The 23,581-nt window shown below is 42.0% G+C and overlaps 1 protein-coding gene across 3 annotated transcripts in view; it reads left to right on the top strand.

Annotated features, from left to right (window-relative positions):
- LOC117962903 (glutamate receptor ionotropic, kainate 4-like) overlaps positions 1-23,581 on the top strand; it is a 156,663-nt gene that overhangs the window by 79,603 nt on the left and 53,479 nt on the right. For 2 of the 3 annotated variants that reach the window (XM_059010081.1, XM_059010080.1), the window contains exons 3-6: positions 11,153-11,317; positions 13,638-13,735; positions 17,206-17,371; positions 22,127-22,305. In XM_059010081.1, coding sequence (XP_058866064.1) covers positions 11,153-11,317; positions 13,638-13,735; positions 17,206-17,371; positions 22,127-22,305 — 608 coding nt within the window. Of the gene's footprint in view, positions 1-1,845; positions 1,915-11,152; positions 11,318-13,637; positions 13,736-17,205; positions 17,372-22,126; positions 22,306-23,581 lie in introns of those variants that run through there. The other variant, XM_059010082.1, reaches the window with a different exon arrangement.

The raw sequence follows: 23,581 nt of genomic DNA, 5'->3' as shown, positions 1-23,581 counted from the left end.
TACTTAAAATGCATCTGTTTATTTATTTTATATATAATTATATATTTTTAAACAGACACAGCATCTCAATACAATAACAGAAGTATATTGAGACAATACAACTAGGGCCCTAGATGTGGCTACAGTTAGCTGAGAGCTGCAGACTAAATATGGCATATTGTACTCTGCTGTGTAGCTACGTGACCGCTTGGAAAAACAATTGGGAGAAAAATCTGACATGAATACAAGATATATTGCAATGAAATTAAAAATCAATGAAAATGAATTCACAGTACAGATGTAAAGTAGTAAAACAAGCACAAAACCCTTCCAGCTGGGTCAAAAACAATCAATTCTGTTTGCTGGTGATACTGAAAACCCGAAAACGCTTATCTGCTATTAAATAGTGAAAAAACGCTGGTGCTGAGGTCTGTGGTCTGTGGGGAGCTAGTTCCACATTCATCTGGTTTCTAAGCAGAGGACCCTCTTGTTATAGTAGCACAGATACCTTAGTCTGACAAAAATGAGGGGCTCTGAGTTTTACCCGGCAGAGCCAGATTGCTAACATCTCAAAAGAGATGTTACATCTTTATCACCTAATATGTTACGCCCAGAAAAGGTATGGTACGTGACTCAGGTCTGGGTTTGTGCACACCTTTGTAGCTAATGCATTGAATAACGTACCACATGGAGAACATGAACTAAAAAAAAACAATGTTAAAATCCTAAATGAGCATCCCATAGCTTATAACAGCAATAATACTTTTGACATTAGAAATGACACTAAAGCAATACCTAGCCCAGTACAACAAACCCCTGGTATCGCTAGTAAGAGCCTGTAGGGTCTAATGAATAAGAAAGTGTCAATGCCAATGCAGAACAAACAGCTGCTAGGAGAAGAGTGTGGCGTCAGGATGCATACAGTACAGCAGGTGGAAGTGGCTAAGTGAATGTGGCACAGTGCTTGGCAGAACCGCAGGAGCGAGCCAGCTGCTCTCCTCAGGGATCTGAGGTTTCTGAAACAGGGCCCGGATCAAAGGCCCCTCCAAAACTAATCGGATTGTTGAAGGGCTGCATGTGAAGTGTGTGCAGTCTCCAGGCAAAACGTGCCAAGCCATCTGGAATTGAGGAGAACTAGCCTGGGAGGCCTGGGATTAAGAGTGTGAAGAACGGACACACCTCTGCACCAAGATAGCCCCCGTATAAATAGCAGAGAATGGAGATCACCTCTGAGAGGCAGCGGGATTCGGGTTTTGAAGTGTGGATCAATCTCAGGCACTTAGGAGAAGGCCTTAGGATTGGCAATATATTTAAAGAACAGCATCGAGTTTGACATTACCTCCATAAAAAGCTCAGAAAACCCTGTTAGGGCTTTTTTTTTTCCTTGGTCACAGTGCATCTCACCCTTGTCTCAAGCATCATGTCCAAAGACCTCAGACCTTAGACTGAGCAGGACTATTGGTTAGTTCTGGGGTTTTAACCCGGATTGCAGTCAACACAGCAGCCACAGTCCTCTTACCACTGAGCTGTTCCAGCCTTCTTCTGCACCTTAACCAAGCTCTCAAACTACTGAGTTTGCCCTTTATGTATCTTAATTCCAGTAAGGCAATCCGAAAGGCAGAGGTGAGAATTCAGGCAGTGCTGCTGTATTGTCTACCACAACTGTAGGGATTACAATACCTCTGTTTGTTCCAAAAGCTGACCTTCACATCTCCAGCTCCAGAATTTGAGAAGTAAATAATCAAAGGGGACTGGATAAGTTACTGCTTCCTAATATTGACCCATAGCCTGCTTCTGGCAGCCTGCAACTCCCCACCCCCCACCCCCACCCAACATACACACTCCAACCCCCTGCTGGGCTGGCAGTCAGTGAGCGAGCTTGTGTTTCTGGCTTTTGAAAATCAGCAAGCAGTGAAGACATGACTTGAAATTCAAGTGAGTGAGCCATTGCTTCTGAGTGTGTGTGTGTGTGAGTGTGAGTGTGTGTGTGTGTGGGGGGGGGGGTGCGTCTGGGATTATCTGTCTCTTTACTCAGGAAACTGAAGATGTATGTACGGATGAATTAAACCACCTGTAACGAGATGAGAAATCCTGTTTCAGGAACTCACTGCAAATGTTGAAAATCTCGTTAAAAAAACAAACATGTGCGAGTCTGTCTAATTGTATGCGTGTACAATCGTGCGTTTGTGTGTGAGAATAAGCATATCGACTGTGGGTTGTGCAGTTAGAGATTATACAGTAAACTGAAGCTGGGCATAAATAAAAACAGGCTTGCAGTCTGGCAGTAATATAAAAAGGTATTCTCCTTTTTTCTCTTGCTCTCTTCTACTGCATGCAGAAGCAGCAATTTAGTGGCTGATTAAAACCACAGAACAAAGAGATCACCCCACGGCCGAGAGAAATGAGTGCCTACAGGTGCCGGCACCCATAATATATATTTTTAATGCAGCTATTTAAATTGATAAACTAGTTTATTTATTCGTGTTTCTTCTTTACAGAACCATCTCTTAATCTCTCTCTCTCTCGCTTGCTTGCTTTCTCGTTCTTTTCCCATCTCTTGGGATTTTCCCTCATATTCTGTCGATCGCGCCTCAGATTGAAAACTAGCGGCGACATCTTTAGCAGTGGTTCCGCAGTAATTACATCATTAATTATTAGTGTCTGGGAAAGTGTTTCAGGAGTTCGTATGTAATTGCGCTGGTGTTTTGCCCCATGCACGCCACAGAGATGCGTGTAACAGCAATGTTATATTTATCAAGGTTTTTATGAACTGATGTGTGATCACGGGTGTCGTTTACACACTGTTACACTCAATTCTACTTGTCCTTGGAGAAAAATGTTAATGTTCTTGAAAATAGACTCCTATCCTGGGACCAAAGGAAAAATCAGATGGCACATTAAGATAAGTGCCTGTTCATGATGCTTTGATAATAATTACTACTAGTAAAAGTTTATTTCACGTGAAATTAAGAAGGTGCACATCCATATATAATTGCATTTGAATTGCCACTTGGTAAACAATCTGTCTGGCAGTATGCACAGTTACTATGGGATTCTGAGGCTTGCTTGAAAACCCGCACAGTTCAACTGTGGGCAACATGGCTTTGCAAAGAGGTCTGATCTGGGAAAGCATGCACCAAACACTATTTTGCTGCAATTTTTTTTGCTTTCCTATAAACATCTTTGTGTGGGTTATGCGCTTGCTTGCGGATGGGAATTTTATGACATTCAAAAAGCTTGCCAGGTAATGAAAGTATGCTAATTGTCTCGAATGAAGAATACCAAATGAGCGAAATGATACAATTAATCAGAGCGAATGCAAAAAATAATTAGGCTTATTTTGCCAAACAGGGGCATGTTTTTCATTTCTCTTCCGTAGGGTGAAGTGATAGTGTAAGCCTTTCTCTTGGAGCTGTGGGTTTTAAATTTTGTATTTTGACGTTACTTTAGCTTCAACAAAAAAAGAAAAAAGGGAGTTTGATTTATTACACAGAAGCTAAAGCTTTCAGCGTTGAGCCCATTGTCTTGATTGGGAGACAGCTTCAGCAGCTCTGCAATCGTGATGGAGCATACATGCACAGCATATGACTCTGGAGGGGGCAATAATCACAAGCCATTAGATATTCTGCTGTAAGCTTCACTTGCTGGGCGGCCGGTGGGGAGTTTTTTTAATGCATGAGGAACAATAGTAATTTTTCAAGCCTTTAAAAGTCTAATGCTCAACCAGGGCAGCTTTTTTGCAGGCTGAGCACTTTTAGTGGTGCCTGTATTTTAATCAGCTTCGGTGCGCATGTGTGAGAGTTTACAAGCCTGGTTTATCATTCTGCTAGCTTTCTCTCCAGGCTGTACTGGGAACTCGAAACTACATACGCATCGTACGTGGTGATCTGTTAAAGAAAGACAACATGCTGGAGTCTGTCTTAATGAGCTTAAACAGGGGTGGGTCCTTCAAATGTTAGCATGACGCTTTTGCCAAGGCTGTTGAAATCACAATTTACAGTAAAAAATGACTCCCAAGTTCCTGGCAGAGGTTGGTTGCAAAGGAAAGCCTTTTATCTCACCGGACAGCTACATGACTTTTCTTTACTTGGTGTTGCACTATTGAATGCTGAAAGCACTCTGTTCTCAGCTGTGGGACTCGATGTGATGGTTCTGTAGCACTAACAATGAGTGGACAATGCTAAAATAATCAATAGCGATGAAAGATTGAGTCATGTCGCTTTACCCTCGCTGTGTTTAACCTCCATACGGTTCTGCCCTGGACACCTGCTGGGGTGCTGTTACTGTATATTCTGATTTTGATTAACTTTGTCCATGGCTCGGCTGGTTTGTGTTTGTAAACTGATTTTTGTTCTTGTGCGCCAGTGTCATCGATTTATGGAAGACCATTTTCACACACGTAAGGTAAGTGTAATGTATATTGGAGGCTGTGTGGTCCAGTGGTTAAAGAAAAGGGCTTGTAACCAGGAGGTCCCCGGTTCAAATCCCACCTCAGCCACTGACTCATTGTGTGAACCTGAGCAAGTCACTTACCTCCTTGTGCTCCGTCTTTCAGGTGAGACATAGTTGTAAGTGACTCTGCAGCTGATGCATAGTTCACAAGTGTTGATGCACTTCTTCAATTGCACAAATTAAATCAACAGCTTGTAACAATGGACCAGCTGATGTGAGCTTTGCTGCCATTGATTTCTGGACAGATTTATTTATTTATTTTATTGTATTTCAACCAATCTTATCTTGTTCCCATAATGCTCAGTCTGCAACATTACATTGCAAAGATCAGTTGCTAATAGGTCTACTTGCCATCTACAGATACAGTCACCTACCTACAATATGTTCCTTCATAGTGTAATTGATTTACAGTCCACTGTTCAAATCATGCCAACACTGTGTAGTAGTTATGTGTCCTAGTTCACCATACACCACCACAACTTGTTCCACTTATGAACGACGTGGGATTCAAACGCATGCCTCCAGACGGTGCATTAGCCCACAGCGCCACCAAGCACTGCTGATGAGAAATGCCTCTCCTGATGTCCCAGGAGAGCCATCCTTAGGAAGAGAGCGACTCGTTCCTCACGAGAGGCGACCGTTTGCATGGTTTAAATAGCTGAAGACAGGAAATAAATCATCTGAAAACGGATTAAAGCAGGTGTCGAGAAGATTTAGAGTCAGCAGGCCTTGTAAACAATTATTCCAACGCAGATTTAGTGTATTACAGATTCATCCCATCTGTGCGGGGAGGGGGAGTGCAGACTGATGGAGAAAAGACGTCTCCTTGATTATCATCTTGATCCCCTCGTTCCGAACACTCTTCCTGTAGGCGCTGCAATGTGTTTGCTATGCTTTATTATACTTTGCTGTGCTTTTCCTGGGACCGTCCTTCATAAGGGATGCTGCATCTCTCATTAGGCTTCCTCGTACCTTTGGTTGAAGTCACATTTTCTGATTACAGCGAGGACATTACGAAAGACTACATACTGCAGGAATAACACCTGAATATGTTAAATATTAAAATAGGACCTAACTTTGCATGTTCAGGGATGGAAATAAGACTCTGATTGCATTGCAGTCCGATCCATTCCTGGTTTTACATTCCTGGTTTAATATACCTGAGCTTGTTACGTATGCCCTGTGGCTAATCAAGCTCCTAGTAAAACCTGGAATGGGTGAAACTGTTATCCAATAGGAGTCTTATTTCCATCCCTGATGTTAATTACTTTTAAAGACTAAAATACACTGATGCTAATTGTGTGTTGTCGACAGTCCGAGTAGTCTTGACCAGGTCACCATTGCAATGGTTTCTCACTTGGTTAATGGAAATAATCACTTACTGATACCTGCTCTGTCGTGTGAGACACACACTCTGGGACTGACATGAAAAACATAAACTTTTTCAGGGAGTAGTAAAGCAGTGCTTAAAGCTAACGAGAGTCTGCGAAATGGATTTTAAAAAGGCAGCAATCGCACTATTAAAGATCATTGCTGACCTTGAAAGCTCTCCTCTCTTAGCACTATAGCAAAATCAGCCTGTGCTTTAATGTGAGATAAAATCAGCAAACTGTACTCTTATTTATTTATTTATTTTAAGAGCCATGATTGGAATACTAATAGCTGGGATATTAAAATCCATTTGCCTAATGGAGTCGTTCTAAATGTTCAAAGCAAATGTGCAAAGCCAGCTCTGCGGCTAATGCGTGTGAACGATGCTCTTTGCATTGACTCTACAGTTCTGTTTGCTGTGAAGGGTGGAACATATTTTAGGTACTTGATCTCTTTGTTCTAAATAATGTGTTTCCAGTTCTGAGGCAGGTGCACATAGAGTTGCCGGTTTATTCCCTGGTCTCAGCAGATAGTATTACAAAACCTCACATAGTCACGTTCTGAGGTAGCTGCCCTCTTAGATTCTTGAAACTCACTTTCTTGAAACTCGCTTGAAACTGCAGCCAAAGTGATCCAGTGCACAGAGTAATTTGCTTGGTTTGATAACAGCATTAGTATCCTCTGCAGTGGCCATTACCTGCTAGATCATTTTATCTTTGGCTCAGGGCACCTAACTGTTTAAATTATCTAGCAGGTAAAGACTGCTGTCTCAGACAATGCTGAATGAAGTGCTGTAAAGCCTAATGAAATCCTGAGATAGTACAGGTGAGCGCGGTAAATCACTGATAAGCTGCAAAGCAAGGTACAGCACAGCACTTTAATTGTATAAACACAGGGGAAGCATAGGGACCTGCTCAAGGGCCATGCTAAAATACTATGGTGAACTGTCATGAAGACGAGACCAAGCTGAATATCAAAGTTAGAAACTGCAGACCAGAATAACAGCGTCACACCACACTCTTCTCAGAATCACATTGACGCATGAAGAAAAAGCAGTACAAACTGAAGAGCAATGGTCTTAATAATCATGAGATCGGCAACACTATAAACAATCATATTACGTTACCCTGCAACACAAATGGTTGCGCTGAACAGCCAATGCAGTAGTTTGTCAATGCAGATCTCCGTCCATCCAGCCCTGAATCTGCTCTCTCCAGGAACAGATGAGGAGGTAATGTACGTCCCTTCATCAGTAGCAGTCACAGCTATCCAGCCAAGCTCTTAAATATTTAATAAGCAAGATAATGAAACTGTAAACTGAAGAGATTTTGATTAAGGTGTAGCCACAGAGAGGGCTGTTAAAAGCAATGCACTTGTTTTGCCGAGAGCTTAATTACGCTGTTCTTTACAATTCACTTCTCACGTTGATTACACAATGAATTATTATCTCTCTGGCTGTGCAATTGATCAGAAACCAGAAGGAAGAAGTAGTTTCCTAACGCCAAAGTGCTGTGAACGTTTCACTGATGTCACTGATTTCACCGATTTCACTGATTTCACTGATTTCACTGATTTCACTAACTCTTACTTAAATGAACTTGAAATGGGTGGCAGGATTATTCTGACATTCAAAAAGAGTAAATGAGGAATGCAACAAAGATTCTTGAATTGCTTTCAAAGCTGCTCTGCCTTAGAAATGTGTTTCCTCTTCCCTGTGTGCGTGTCATGAAATCAGTAGCTGCCCTACAGGGCTTGTGTAAAATGTAGATTGGCTTATTTCATTATACCCAGCGGGGGATGCATGAACCTGGACATGTGGAGATAGGAATGACCCTGGCATGTGCGAATAGCTCCGCTAATGAAAACCATTCCTATTAAATGAATCCCCCACTATCCTTATAGCAGCTTTATTTACTGGCTCTCTTCCACTCGCCATTTTCTTTGCAAAAGCAAAGCCTTGTGCAAATTCAGAACATCTCTGGCCTGTTACTTGGGTGCTGTCTAAACCTCAGTGCGAAACTCTCACGAATGTGCTAATTAAAAGCCGTCTGTTGACACCGGAGGAGCAGCTAAATAACTGAACTTCCATATCAAGGAAAGTTGAGGAGGAGGAGATGCCATTTCTGTTTCACGCTCGGATGCAAAAGCTAAATAGAAGTGCCGCCTTAATAATTTGAAAGCAGATAATTACCATGATTTCAACAGTGATTCAGTGGCATTTGAAATAATGGCAGATATTGAACTATGTGAAGAAGCGATTACCAATACATGCTGCTTGGCTTGGTAGCTTTTGAATTTGACGTAAACAGAGCTTCTGTATAGGAAAAGAATTCACATGAATTAATGCACTTTTTTTTTTTACCTGCACTAATAATCACTCGCTTTTATTATCCATATTTAATGCATTTATTTCATATGCAATACTAAAATAACAGAAATAGTAATAATTACTAAAGCTGAGTGATATTAATGAAAAATGTATATTAATTGCTTTCTCAAATTAATACAGATCCATCAGTTTTTGCAAGTCCTTGTTTTTGACTAAGGACTTATTTGTTATTTTATTAGCTTTAAGAATTTTCTTTTGAGTACAACAGAGATATTGTGAGGAGGCTGTGTGGTCCAGTGGTTAAAGAAAAGGGCTTGTAACCAGGAGGTCCCCGGTTCAATCCCACCTCTGCCACTGACTCATTGTGTGACCCTGAGCGAGTCACTTCACCTCCTTCTGCTCCGTCTTTTGGGTGAGATGTAATTGTAAGTGACTCTGCAGCTGATGCATAGTTCACACACCCTAGTCTCTGTAAGTCGCCTTGGATAAAGGCGTCTGCTAAATAAACAAATAATAATTAAAATCAGATACTATACCAGCTAGCCTAGGGAATATCCCCTAAAGCCAAATCATATGTAATGCATTGTAGCTGAGTTATTATTATTTATTTATTTATTTAGCAGACGCCTTTAACCAAGGCGACTTACAGAGACTAGGGTGTGTGAACTATGCATCAGCTGCAGAGTCACTTACAACTACGTCTCACCCGAAAGACGGAGCACAAGGAGGTTAAGTGACTTGCTCAGGATCACACAATGAGTAAGTGGCTGAGGTGAGATTTGAACCGGGGACCTCCTGGTTACAAGCCCTTTTCTTTAACCACTGGACCACACAGCCTCCTCAGGTATAAAGTTCAAGATAGGATTGTCACTGCTCTGCCCACCCTTTCTACCTCTCTGTCTACCTGCTGGCTTGAGTGGAAATGAGCCATGAAGCAATACATTGATTTAGAGAAATAATTATTGTTTGTGTTACAGGGCTTGAAACTGTAAATCAGGCATGAGATGTGATCAGCCGGGAAGGACCCCCTGATAAAAATGACATTCAGATCACAGTTGGGGGAATAGGAATTTCAGAGACAAGTGCTTCAGTGATAGTGTGGGATTCACCTGCTGTTTCCTCAGCGATGCATCTGCCTGTTTTGGATGCGGTTTCAGTTTTGTAGATGTCACCGCGCCCTTTCTCTGACGTTACCACCTCGTTTCCATTCCCTGGTTGCAGCTGTGTAGATTTGCAACCTCTTTGCACTGTCGGACGCCGTGGCTTCTTGTAAAACGTCATTTGAAAATCAAGTTGAAGCCCTTAATAATTTCTGTTTTGCTTCCTCCGTTGGAGCAAATCTGATTCTCCTATGCTTTTTCTGCAAGTAGTAGGAGCGTGCACAAGTCATGCCATTCTGACGGAAAGCCCCTGAAAGATACATGCTTCTGTTTGAGCCCTTTCAATCCTGTCTTAACTGTTTAAAAAAAGACCAAGACCTGGGAGAAGGAAAGAAACATTGAGAAGTGACCAAGGTTTCTGTATTATAGTGATAAAAGGCAAGTAAAATATGATATCAGCTGTACCGTTACACAAGTGAGTGCAAACATACAAACTGCCTTCCACACCCACCTGCTTCACGACACTGTCGATTTCTTTTACATTTATTTAGACATTTATTTCCCTGTACTTTGTCAAGCCAGTTATCTGCTAGAATCTTATTTGCATGTAATTAGCCTAAGTGAAACCCTTTGATTAGCACAACAGCGGCACTGTTCTTTAATTACCTTTCATATTAGGACATTCTCAGGTTAATCAGGTTACACAGCTTACGAATAAAAAACATAGTTTCCTTTTCAAAATCGAAATGACGTTTTCAACTTACATTAATTACCTTAACACGGGCTACATTTACAATGAAAATACAGCTAGCTTGCTATGATTGTAGGTATTTTTTCCTGGAAAAAAAGGTCCACTGTGCTTCACCCTGTCCTTTTCTGTTATGACATGAGTTTACAGCAATCTTCTAAGAACCACGCCAGGCATCTTTATTGTTTTACATACGTCCAGAACTTTAAAAGCCTTTATTTCACTCATTTGGAGTAAACAGAGTGAGAATCATGCCCCATGTCTTTGTAAAGGTTAAGCTCTGTGTGAGAGATGCAGTACTGTAATTATCCTTTTCTTCTTGTGTTGGGCACATCTTGCAGGGTTGTAAGCACTACTTAATAATATATTCTTAGGTAATTCCTCACATGCCTCTATCTGTCTGCATTGCCATTGTAGTGCCACTGTCTGTTTGCATTGCCAGTGTAGTGCCACTGTCTGTCTGCATTGCCGTTGTAGTGCCCCTGTCTGTCTGCACGGTTAGCATGGTCAATATAATTTGAAAATGAAGAGGTTTATGAATACGACAAGAGTGAGAGTGATTTGTGGAAAACCTGTTTCTTAATTAAACTCTGTGCAAGTTTGGGATGAAGCTAATCAATTGCCTCACAATACGTGAGGCGAGACATCCTGAGGCAAGGATTCTTATTTTATTACTCCTTAAATTATACAGGGAGCTCACTGCACTGGCACATTCAGAGTTCCGTCAGCGCTATTTGTTTCTGTTTTTTTATAAAACCTGGTATTTTGTTCTCAAAATTTTGATAAGAATATACGGTAGATATTTACCCTGTTTTCTGCCTTCTTTTTTTAAAGAAAGTACAAAGAGGATGCTTACTAAGCTTTGGCCCCTGTACAATTTGTACTATTATTTCTCTATAGCAGTGCTTGTAGGGGAGGTTATGCAGTAGTAAGGGCTCAGTTCAGTATGGTGTGTTTTTATCTTGCGTTGTCTTGATGATGTGCAATTTTCTACTCCAGAAGTTCTCAATCTGCTTGGGATCCCCTGTGAGGAGGTCCCAAAAAAGTTCTACATTCAGATGTATCAATTTCTGTATTAATAAGGCTGTATATTGGTGGGTGTTACGGCAGATCCAAGTCACTTCCCTCATGTCTGTCTGTCTGTCTGTCTGTCTGTCTCTGTTCTCTTTGCAGCTGCGATCCTGGATGACCCGATGGAGTGCAGCCGAGGAGAACGACTGGCCATCACCCTAGCCAAGGAGGCCATCAACCGGGCCACTGACCGCTCTGTGACTGCCAAGCTGGAGGTGGACATCTTCGAACTGCTGAGGGACAGCGAGTACGAGACCGGAGAGACCAGTACGTTGGGGCGTGGGGGGATCAAAGCCTGGTCATGCATGTTGCTAGAATAAAATAAAATATACTGTTCCTGCAACATAGGGCTGAGAAGCCTAGATTCTTAAGCGTGCAACATGTTGCAGCGTGTTGACTGTTGCATGCTGCTGCCAGGTAACGAAAAATGACCCGCAACACCAAAGAGCAGCAGTGTGCTGTAAGTAACAGAGCAAAAGAAGGAGGTTTTGCAGCCCTATGATATCAGTAAAAGCATTGGAGGGGCGGCAGTGTGCCAGAGAACGAGACCTTACAACAGAGGCAGTGTCTGAGAATGGAGAGAGGAGGAGGCATCATTTAAAAGACAATCTCACGGTCTCTAAGAGAGAGAGAGAGAGAGAGAGAGAGAGAGAGAGAGAGAGAGAGAGAGAGACATCTCTCAATGGATGCAACTCCCCCTTTCACTGAAACAAAATGAAGCTTTCAGGGGACATCTCTGTGCTACGGTTTCCCTCTAAACCTTTGGTCATGATGGCAGCGAGTAAAATGAAAAGCCCAGCTGGCTTGGTTGAGCAGCAACGTCCCAATGTTACATCGCTTTCTCTTTCTGGGTGGTTTGCAGAGCCTGTGCTTAATGTTGTGCTGTAATACTGCTGTACAGGCATGAAATGGATTAGAATTGGTTCAGTGAGGCCCAGACTCACGGCATGCAATCCCTGTCCCCGACAAACAATGGCATAATATCACACTGTGATATGAAGTTGAAGCCCTTCAATGAAGCAGAATGGCTAGTTTATCTGGCTTTGAAACGCTTGTAGCCGAGCGAGACACTAGACAGAACCTTGGACTGCTTGATTTGAGCATGGGTTCTAACCCACAGCTTCCTCCTCAGCACAAACAAACAAGCCAGGCAGAGCACTGGAATCGTTATATTCTCGTGGCACAGACAGCTCTATCGATCGCAATCCACGCAGGTAAAGGAAGAATCATAAGCACGCAAATAATGGGGTCCAAATGCTCGATCACACAAACACACAAGAAATAGCTTTAAAAAAAGCGTGTTCCAGCTTGCCAGGCCCTGAATCTAATATTCTAACCTGACAAATGTGTCTTCCTTTAATCCGTAAAGTCACACGCAGGCTCAGGGAATCTTTTTAATTCCGGCACAGCGGCGCACGGGAGCAGAGTGGAGCGGAGGAGGGCTGCCGTGATTAGAGGATTATTTATTAATCATTTGATTCACTGCTCCTTTAATTTCCCATCAACTTTGCTGTGAATTCCGAGTCTCAGTCCAGTGGATTGAGAATCACTCATTATTTTTTTTAACATTTCCCTACCTTCCCTATGACTTGCATACCAAATTTTCTGGCAACATATGGTAGTCCGGAAAGTCTTTTTTGGTCCATATAATAAAGATTAAAACAAATCAAAATGTGGCATATAAATATATATATATATATATATATATATATATATATATATATATATATATATATATATTAAAAAGCAGTGCACGTTAAAACTTTCAGGCATGGAGTAAGATGGATAGTTTAATACAACAGTAAAAAACTCATAAAACAAGCAACATAGCAGCATAATATTAGCATAATATTAGTCTTGGGTCCTGATAAAATAACAAACACAATTTAGTGGTGTTGAAAAAAGATAAGGGAATTGCGGAAAAGTAATTTTATGCTATTGAGAGGAAAGCAGATGTTGTTTTATGGTCCGACCCCCATACCCCGCCCCCCCCCCCCCCCCCCTCCCCCCCACCGTGTGAGTTCAATGTACTGGAGCTAACTGCTTCTTTGTCTGCTATGGCAATGCATTGTAAGTGCACAGTGGTTTTGCATATGCTTGTGTAATCAACATCATCCTTAATCACAAAGTGAAAAATGCAGCCAGCAGTATATAGACATATGCGGTTGCGTCATTACAATGTAATTACCATGTAACTGCCTGTGTTACAGTGTAATTGATGCAAAGTGCTATCAGTGCGGAAGCTAAAGTTTTAAAACCTCTTTACTATAAATCAGCTGCTTCAATTTTATCTTTGCCTCCCCCCAGTTCACCTTTTTAAGTACATTTTTGCTTATTGACATTTTTGCAAGAAACCTGGTCGTTTGAGATATTGCTGAAGAAAAACAGAATGGTAAATGATCAGAAATGTAACATGCTTCCCCCATTATGGATTACTGTGCAATTTAATTAGCTTTTTTATTTATATTTTTACCATATTTCTGAGTGCTATATCCCATGTTTCCACAATGCTTTACTACACTTTGATATGCTTTCACACGGCATACCTCCTTAGATGGCATTTTCTCTGCTTGATTCTGCCCTACAGTGTGCCAGATTTTGTCCAAAGGGGTTGTTGCCGTTCTTGGTCCATCTGCAAGTCCAGCTTCCAATTCCATCATCAGCAATATCTGTGGAGAGAAAGAGGTGAGTCCACTCGAGCCAGCGAGGATCAGCACTGTGGGGGGTCCTGTGCAAAAATACTATAAAGAGGGGAGTCCACAAACACACACACACACACACTGAAACACACACACACACACACTGACACACTCACACTCACTCACACACACACACAGTAATGGCTCTGGCTGCTCTGCTGATGGAAGGGAAAGATGGTCTCCTCTCTCTGTGTTTAAATCAAAGGGAATTAAACAAGAAACATAATAAATTCATGCATTTGTGATTCGGGGGCGGGGGGGTGTGACGGGTCTATGCAAAGTCATGTTGGCAGTGATTAGGGTATCAATACTAGCTAGTCAAGCACGATACATCATAACGTTCAGGACTACATGGGCGGTCGACAAGCATTTGAAAAAATGATTAAATAAATTGTACAGCAAGAAAAAAAGATGCATACTCACTGGATTGACAGCACTGCAGTGCTCCATTCCTACCCAAGGGGGGCACTCTTTTCGTGTCAATCTTATTCATCTGCAGTGACCCTTATTAAAGAGTTTAAATAAAGACAATCATTAGTGCTGTAATGTCTGGCTCTTTGACACGAGACATGCCCCTGTGCCCGTGTCCCTCTGTGCTGGCATTTCTCAAATGGCCTGTGCCATATTTAATCTTTATCTTGACCCGCAATTAAGAGATAAATCCCCCGCTGTGACAGAGGTGCACAGAGGGCTGGAGAGCCCTTATTTACAACCTGCAAGGACACATGAACTCCTGCCCCCTATACGATCACTGTGCCCCTGAAGGCCTGCTAATCAAGTGCTTGTCAGTACAGAAAAGTGCTCCTATCAGCACCTCTCAGATCATCACAGTGCTTCACAGGGAAATGAAATAGGTAGCCTGTAAAGACAGGCCGGCAGAGGCAGTAATTGAAAGAAAACTGCACCATCCCGTCTTCAATGAGCGAAAATGCTGTGTGAGAAAACTCCGTGTTCAGCTTGTGGTGTTTTTAAGGCAGCTTGTCGATTCATGTTTTGAAAAACACCTGTTGTACATGGAATATTGTTTCTGTGTCGTCCACCTTGGGGGGCTGCAATGGCAACCTACTGCACAAATCCACCACATAATTGTGGTATAATTGTCTTTGCTTGAGGTCTGGAACTGAAAGACTACGGGTGCTGGGGTCAGGGTTGAGGGGGACTCTGTGACAGTCCCTTGTAATTACATCTTCCTGCTCCGCCATTCAAGACGGGAAAAAAGGTGGAAACTGTCTAATATATTAAACTACAGAATGCAAATGAGCGGAGCGATTACCTCTTGCCCTTCAAGACAAACCTTTGCACAGGGAACCAGTCAGTTTTATTGAATGCCTGGAACCCCCATCACCGGCTGTCAGAAGAAGAGAGCGATAGGTAACGCCAATTGCCCCCGGCAGGCAATGCAGACCTATCCATCCACAGAGTAATGGTGCAAGACATGCAGCTTGTCTCTTTTACAAGACGAATTCCATAACTTTCTTTATTATTAAAATGTCAAGGCGCATGAATTGTGGTTTCCTTATGAAACTCAATGCCGTGCTCACTTTGAAACAATCTCACTGTCTTCCAAGCAATATTACATTCCCCCAAAATAGTTTAGCTTTCAGGAGTCATATTCTCCTGTTGAAACCACTGCTTGACGGATGACCACATTACTGCACTGCAGCACATGCAAGTGTACCATTAATCAGTTAACTAATTATATACACCAGCACCACTTGCTGGACATTAGGCTTATTACAACTCACTAAATAGCACAATGTCCAAAGGTGCTATCTGTGGGTAGTAAATGATTCACAATATCTACAATAAGGTATCCGTCCATCAACCTGATTAAATACAAATTCACATACACTAGATATTACACTGTATGGGCTTGCTGGAGATTTTTGTCATTCTGAGCAATATTGTAGTGTGGATATTTCTAAAGTAATATTAGAGGTTTGCTGTGAACTTGTAACCTCCTATCCTGTTTTATCCATAGCTAAAATGTTTCTCATATCAGAAGCAGTCCTTACAATCTCCCGGAGTTCAGAAAGTCTTGGTAAAAAACAGGTTTCTTGAAACATTTTGTGTTTCCTTATCGCCAGTTTGTAGAACAAAATGACTCGGGTTTCAGAAATAGAAAGCTGCAGGTCACTAAAGTATTATTGGCTTAAAAACAAAAAAAAGACAAGAATTGCTGTACAGAATGATGAGAAAGAGAAGATGCCGTGCCTGGAAATAACAGTGTTGTTATCTAACTGAATGTGACACGCACAGACAAAGCTGAGTCAATGTGTGTCGGCATGGACTCACGATTTTGAAATTGATTTGATTTTCTATTATCACCTGATCCCCCCTCTGTCACCACCCCAGCCAATGTGTGCTATGAGTGACCCGCACAAGAACTCAGTGACATCATCAGAAGGAAGGATGCACTGCAGATGTGTACAGAGATGTTAGATGCCTCAGTGTATGAATAAATAACTATCATTTCTAATTGGAAATTACCAAAGTGATAATGGCTGGGAGCTGTTTAAACCAGCAGTGGCATGGTGGGTTATTGTGTCATCATTTCTTCCTGAATGTGTCTGTAATCTATGAAGTCATATTGGAAGTAAACATCGAGCAAACTGTCAGGGTTGACCGGCCTGTCCTCTTAATGAACGAAGGGGTGACTGAGCCAGGGCACCTCTGTGTGTTTGCAGGGTCTGTGGAGGGGTAAAGGGGTAGGGGGTATTGAGCTGACAGACAGGGGCAGACAGGCATGCACCTACCTCTGCTGAAGCGTATCGGCAGCCCATTACGTTTCTTCCACTCTCATTCTGGATCCAATTTAGCGCCGGTGAGAGCTGCCAGATAGACAGACTGAAGGATTCTCGTTTTTTCACGGAGTGGTTGCTGCACAGACAGGTGCCGTGCAAGTGGTTTTTTGCAAGGATGTGCATGGATCCAGCATAAAGGCGTTGAAATCAAACTATTTCTTACTTTTGTCCTCAGGACCAATACAGCTACAACAAAACCTTATTAACTACTTTCAACTGCTAAGAGTTGCCTCTTTTTTAAGAAAGTCAATTGATTCTTTGAGGTATGGGCTGTTAGAGTTTCTTGAAGAGCTCAGATAGACCTGGGTCTATGATAACTTGGTACATGGCCAATACATAGTAATTACCTCAATCACAATATTAAATGGATTCGCCTTCTTCTGTCCATCATGAAGCTAGTTGCACTATCAGTGACTGTCCTTTAACCATGCATAAAAAGTCGATGGTCAAGCTGAAAATATTTAATTGCTTTCCAGTCCACATACTGTAGGACTACTATCATGGACTGATGGACGTTTCCATACATCTTCAAAACTAAATAATTATTCCTGCACAGGCCCATCAAAGTCCATCAGATGCGAGAAGTTGGAAGTGAGTTCTGGCCTCTCTCTCACCCTCTCCATCTCTCCTTCTCTCTATCTCTCTCTTCCAGGTTCCGTATCTCAAGGTTGCTCCTGATGACATTCTGAAGGTCCAGTTCCAGAGGTTCACCACTCTGAACATGAGACCCACCAACACAGACATCAGCATGGCTGTCACTGGGCTCCTCAAATTCTTCAACAGCACCACTTCCTGCCTCATCTGCGCCAAAGCTGAGTGTAAGTATGGGGGGGTACCCCCTGCTAAAGTCTTGTGTCTGGGAATGCTGTTATGCTCAGTTGGCATGGTCTACTCACCACACATAACTATTGCTATGCCTAACAGCATTCAGTTTGTAGAACAGCAAAATGCAAATTTAGTATTCTTATCCAGTCTTCTTTTTATTTTGTATTCTTTCAGCAACTAAGAATTGCTCAGTTATTGACTCTTGGAAGCAGTTTTTAAGCGAATTTTGTTTCAGTGACGGTGAATGGACATGTTCATCGGTGATCAATCCTAGAAGAAGAGCTTAAGCACAGTCATCCTGGGCCATTAATAATCAGATGCCATTTTGTAGTCTGACAAGCACGGGAATACATTACACAGTGTCAGAAGCTGATTTATTACAAGCAGAAAATTGTAGCACATGTTTTACGGCACATGGAAATGCAGTAAATGAATGGCTGTTGATTAAAAATGGATTGTTTTTAAAGTCATTCAAAGCCAGGGTCGCCTGGTTAGCTGCCTCCCGATTCTAGCCCCAGGGCTGCAGCGTTTCCAGTTCCTGCTGACTTTCTTTTACCTTTGACCTTTGGAACACAGGCACTTTGCTAATAAAAACGATTGCTCTGCTTTAGGGCAGTGCTTGAATAGCAAAATGATGAACTCCTTGGCTGGTTAGTCATACGTTTCCTTTTGTTCCCCTCTTTTATTCTGATTAACTCCTGTTCTGGCTGATTCGCTCCTCCAATCTCATAAATGTGACCTTTTAAAGTAACTGTATTATGTTTTCAAGGCCGTAGTCAGCTATGAGGCACGGGCCTCGGTTAAAATCATACTGCTAATTATTTATTTTGGCTCTTTTACACGTTGCTTTGCCACAAAATAAAATGCATTTCATCCCTTGTTAAAAGTCCTGCTGATATCTATTGCCTTTGTGCTCTTCAAAATCTTTTACTGTCATTGCAGACTACAACATCACCATATGGCTCAGTTCATACCACCATAGCTGTTAGTTAAACGTGTTCGAATGGCTTCGACAGAGCCCAGGATTGTTAGCGACTGTGAGGCGGAGTAATAATGTTGATTAAAAAGAAGAATATATCAGCCAAATAATAAGGAATAATAAATTCCCATGGTAGCCCACAGTTTAGCAGTTTAACCCATCTTATTAATATTCCAATTCTAAACCGCTAGTGGAAGCCGCTTGTAAACTGCAGTTTAGTGAATCCAGTTTCTGCACATTTGAACAATTCTATGCAATAGTTTAGAGAACAGGTTATGAATATTATTAGGTCATTTTAGGTAGGGGTTTGGGGGCTTGCCCCCGGTAGACACTGTAACTTACAATACATCAGCGTCTCGTGATTTTTCATGGCAGGCTATGGCCTTGGTTTTACATTCACATCTCATCCAGTGTGTTAGAAATTACACATTTTGTAATAAAAAAAGAATAGAGTGGAAACCTAGAAATACATAAAAAAAACTGATGGATAAAAAAACCCATGGAAATGTATCTCGATCCTCTTCACCTTTATGTTAAAAAACGAGTTACTTACAGTTACTGTACCTCGACTACTTTACTGCCAATCTTGAGTTCAGGGTTGAGCTCTGAATTACTTCAATCCAGTGAAGCCCATTCTAGCCCAGGTATGTATTACAACCATATCCTTAATTGTTTAATTGAACCAATCACACCTCTATTCAATTATTATCCTGTTAATTATTTAAAAGGTAACCTCTGAAACCTGGTGTGGAATGTCCCTCTAAGACCGGAGTTGTGCACCGCTGCATGAATCCATTAGAAACTACAGCTCTTTTTAGCAATGTAGTTCTATGTAGTGCAAGCGCTAATGAACAATAGGGCAGATCCTTTATTTAAGGAATTACCTCATGTCACCTGCAGGGCTCAGCATTATCCACTACAAAAAGCTATTTTCTCTATTGTATAATTTGGTTGTATGTAATAAATAAGGTAACAGAAGTGTAATTACAATGTAACTACAGTGTAGTTAATGTACCTGTACGTGCTTTATCTTTCATTCCAATGTGGTGTCTGAATACTGTAATTGTGTTGTAGTTCTTAAACGAGAATATTAACATTACCCTTCAAGGTTAAACCAGAACTTTCTGTCCTCCCAAAACAGGGCCTTTGTTTTTAAAATTCTATTGCTTGAAGTCGTCTTTCACACAGACAGGACCCTGTCCGACAGAGAGAATAGGGTTGTCAGGAATGAAGGCAGGCCAAAGTGACTGTCCTGATGTGTGCCCTCTTGGTGTCTTTTAATCAAATATTGCAGCTCGTCCCCCTGCATGGCACGCGATAGGGACCACTGGCAGGCCTGCACTCCGCCCATCGGGATCATTAATCTTCTTCAGGTCTGACAGCCCAATAGAGCGGGAGCAAGTTATTAATAACTCTCAACCTGATACACAGTACCTGGGGAAAAGAGTGAGCGATGTGTGTGTGTGTGTGCATGTGTGCATGTGTGCGTGCGTGTGCATGTGTCCAACGTGTGTGCGTGTGTGTATGTGTGTGCGTGTGTGTGTGCATGTGTGAGTGTGTGTGTGTGTGTGTGTGTGCATGTGTGCATGTGTGCGTGCGTGTGCATGTGTGCAACGTGTGTGCGTGTGTGTATGTGTGTGCATGTGTGCGTGTGTGCGTGCATGTGTCCAACGTGTGTGCGTGTGTGTATGTGTGTGCGTGTGTGAGTGCGTGTGTGTGTGTGCATGTGTGCGTGCATGTGCGTGTGTGTGCACGTGTCTGTGTGTGTGTGTGTATGGAGAGGGAGGTAATGCACCTGACAGATGTTCATGGGAATTAAATGCAAGATACAATAATAATAATAATAATAATAATAATAATAATAATAATAATAATAATAATAATAATAATGTGTGCATTAACTGTTTAGGTTAGTTATGGGTTTTAAGAAAAAAGGAATGTAAGCAATGATGCACAATATAACACTAAAAATATAAGCTTGAGTGAACTACAGTGTCTGCAGAAATGGGGGAAACTGATCAATATAAGTAGAGCTTTGTTGCATAGCTGTTAAACAGATAATGCCAAGTTATTTAGTTACTGTGTTTCAGCGTTGTTTCATGTTTACAGTAAGGGTTACTCTAGACAGGATAGACATGCCCTCAGTTAACCCTGTGGACGCTCCAGAAGTATTTCTGATGGGTTTCTGTGTATGAAATCAGTACCAGCATGGAAGATGGTTCATCAGACAGCAGAAGGAAGGTTCTCATTTCCCCTTCCCATTTTGTTTCAGGGCATTCATTAGATGAGAGAAGCAAAGTAATTGGATTTTGATGCCTGGCTCAGGGAGAAGGAGAGCCTTTTTTATTTTAATTAGAATAAAGAACTCAGGCCAGAAAAGTCGCAGCTCAACTGCCATGATGAAAAATGAAGCAGCTTCTTTCTCCAGGAAATTATGAAAAGGGGTTGTTTAGAATGATGCTGTCCCCTTCCTCCTCGTGCATTAATGAGCCCGAATGACAAGCGGATGTGTTTAGAACAGAGGGAGAGAGTGTGTGGTAACGTGTCACAGTCTTGATTCTTTCCTTGCCATTCCTGAAGGGCCTAGCAAACGATGGTATACTGCACCATCCTGTGAAATTAATATAAAAACTGCAACTACTGCAAGACCTACAGTGAAGTCTCTCCACAGGCACAAATCCAGTATTGTACATAGTCAGCTCTAATGAAATGCTTGCACTTGCCCAGTAGGGGGCATTAGTGTATATCCAATACTCGGTAACACTTTACATTAAGTGTCTCTAATTACTGTGTATTTACATAGTCGTTACATGTATACTTACGCATAATTACAATGTTATTATGCATAGTTACAATGTATTTAATGTGTTGGTTTACTGTGCTTCATTCCCTGCAGTTCAGGCTTTTCAGAAGGCCCGTGAGGTTTGTGTGAAGTCTGCCTAATGAGTTTGCCGATCCTACTTTTTTTTTAAACACCTACAATTTTAGCTGCAATGTCAAAGAGCTCAGATTACATATATTTCTTCTATTAATCGTTTCTGTGCCTGGCTGCTTTTCTCTTATTTTCACGTGGGCCTGACTGAGCTAAATGATGCTCAGTGAATAAATTAGCTTGGAAATTACCAGGGCTCTGTGCTATGTGTCAGTGTGAATGAGCCGTGTGTCACCACAGCGAAAGACAGTGACCAGGGCTCATCTATCTGCTTCCTTTGGTTTTTAAGAAACAGACGTATGCAGGAAAAACAGCTGTTCATTAGGCAGACCTGAGAAATGATTTTACCATTTGCCCAGAGCAGTGAATTAAGATAGGCAAACAAATAGATCCTTCAGGGCTTTGTTGCTACTGGTTAGAATTGATTTTCATGATTTTCATTAGCTTCAGGTTCCCTTCTCTCTATGTATACAGGTTTTTATATTATACCATGACTTTGCCTCTGTTTTGTGTTGTAACTCTTGCCGTTAATTGTTAATAAATATAGGCTATCTATGTTGGTATGATTAGTTTTGTATCATTGGCAGTTCTGTACATTGTCTTATTAGAAATAAGTTAACTTCTCTCTCTCTCTCACTCTCTCTCTTTCCTCTCTCTCAGCCTCCCCTAGTTGTGTACTGATTTCTCTCTCTCACTCCTTTGCTCGCTCTTCTCACAGCCCCCCTCCCACACTGTGCCATGCCTCACCCCTCACCCCTCACCCCTCTCCTCACTCTCACAGCCCTGCCTCGTTGTGCACTGTACCTCACCCCTCTCCCCCCTCTCTCTCTCCCTCAGGCCTACTCAACCTGGAACGATTGCTCCGTCAGTTCCTGATCTCGAAAGACACGCTGTCAGTGCGCATGCTGGACGACAGCCAAGACCCCACGCCGCTGCTCAAGGAGATCCGCGATGACAAGACCGCCACCATCATCGTGGATGCCAACGCAACCATATCCCACATCATCCTGGAGAGGGTGCGCCGCCTATACAATCAACCCATCAACCAACCAACCAATCAATCAATCAATCAATCATTCATCCAATCAACCAATCAGTCAACTGACCAATCAGCCAATCAATCAATCAGTCTAGTTAGGGTTACCATATGACTCCATGTTCACTGGGACAGAGTGGGACAGTTCAGACTTTTCAACTCACATCGCAATGCATTCTGGTATGTTTTACCTGTCTCAGGTATCTTTCACAGCAGGACTATACTTACCAGAATGCATTTGGGTGTAAGTTGAAAAGCCTGAACTGTCCCAAATTGTCCTAGAGTACACAGAGTCACATGGTAACTCTAAGTCTAGTGTTTAAAGGATGCAGGTAATTGTCATGTTGATGTCTATGTCAAACCAGAACTAAACCCTATTGTTTAATACGCAGCTTCTACAATGCCACTGTTGTCCAGTGCTAGAATGTCACTTAGTTAAGGTAGTTTGGTTTCAAGGTTCAAAATCCCAGTTTGAAAACAACAACGCCAGTAGCTTTTTTTTCACCTTTGGCCGTGAACCCTTGACTGGATGTGCTTGCAAATTGAATTTTATTTTGTGAGAAATCGGCCAGGCAGCTTGCCCCAGGCGGCAGTGTTTGTTTGGTCTTTTCCATTTTTTCTCCTAAGTTAATGAGCATGGAAGGCCTTCCTTTTGCTCCTGGTTGCCATGGCTACTCCTAAGCTGAGAAGAGCACAGTAAAACACAGAGGCTTCTTTTAAACCCTGGCCCCCTCTCTCTCTCTCTCTCTCTCTCTCTCTCTCTCTCTCTCTCTCTCTCTCTCTCTCTCTCTCTCTCTCTCTCTCTCTCTCTCAATTCAATTCAATTCAATTCAAATTGGCTTTATTGGCATGACAATAAAAATAATTGTGTTGCCAAAGCACATACATGGCATAACCAACTCAAATATACAGACAAATAATTTTTCTTAATACTAACAGTATCCCTCCTCCTTCTATATTAATACAGTAAACAGAATCCCTCCCTTCCCCTCTATATCAAACAGAATCCCCCTCCCTCCCTCTATTAAACAGAATCCCCCCTCCCTCAATTAAACAATACCCCCTCCCTCCCTCCCTCCCTCTTTCTATATTAAACAGAATCCCTCCCTCCCTCCCTCTCTCTTTTCCCTCTCTAGTGTGACGTGTTCACGGTCTGTCCCTCAGGCTATGACAGGTCTCCACGTATTGACCAGCCAGTCTGGCTGTGTGTTTGTCTTCCCCCAGCAGGATTGACAGCTTCTGGGTATCACACATTT

This window comes from Acipenser ruthenus, chromosome 40 (genome assembly GCF_902713425.1).
Source record: "Acipenser ruthenus chromosome 40, fAciRut3.2 maternal haplotype, whole genome shotgun sequence".
NCBI lineage: Eukaryota > Metazoa > Chordata > Actinopteri > Acipenseriformes > Acipenseridae > Acipenser > Acipenser ruthenus.
This window is presented reverse-complemented; position numbering and strand designations above follow the sequence as displayed.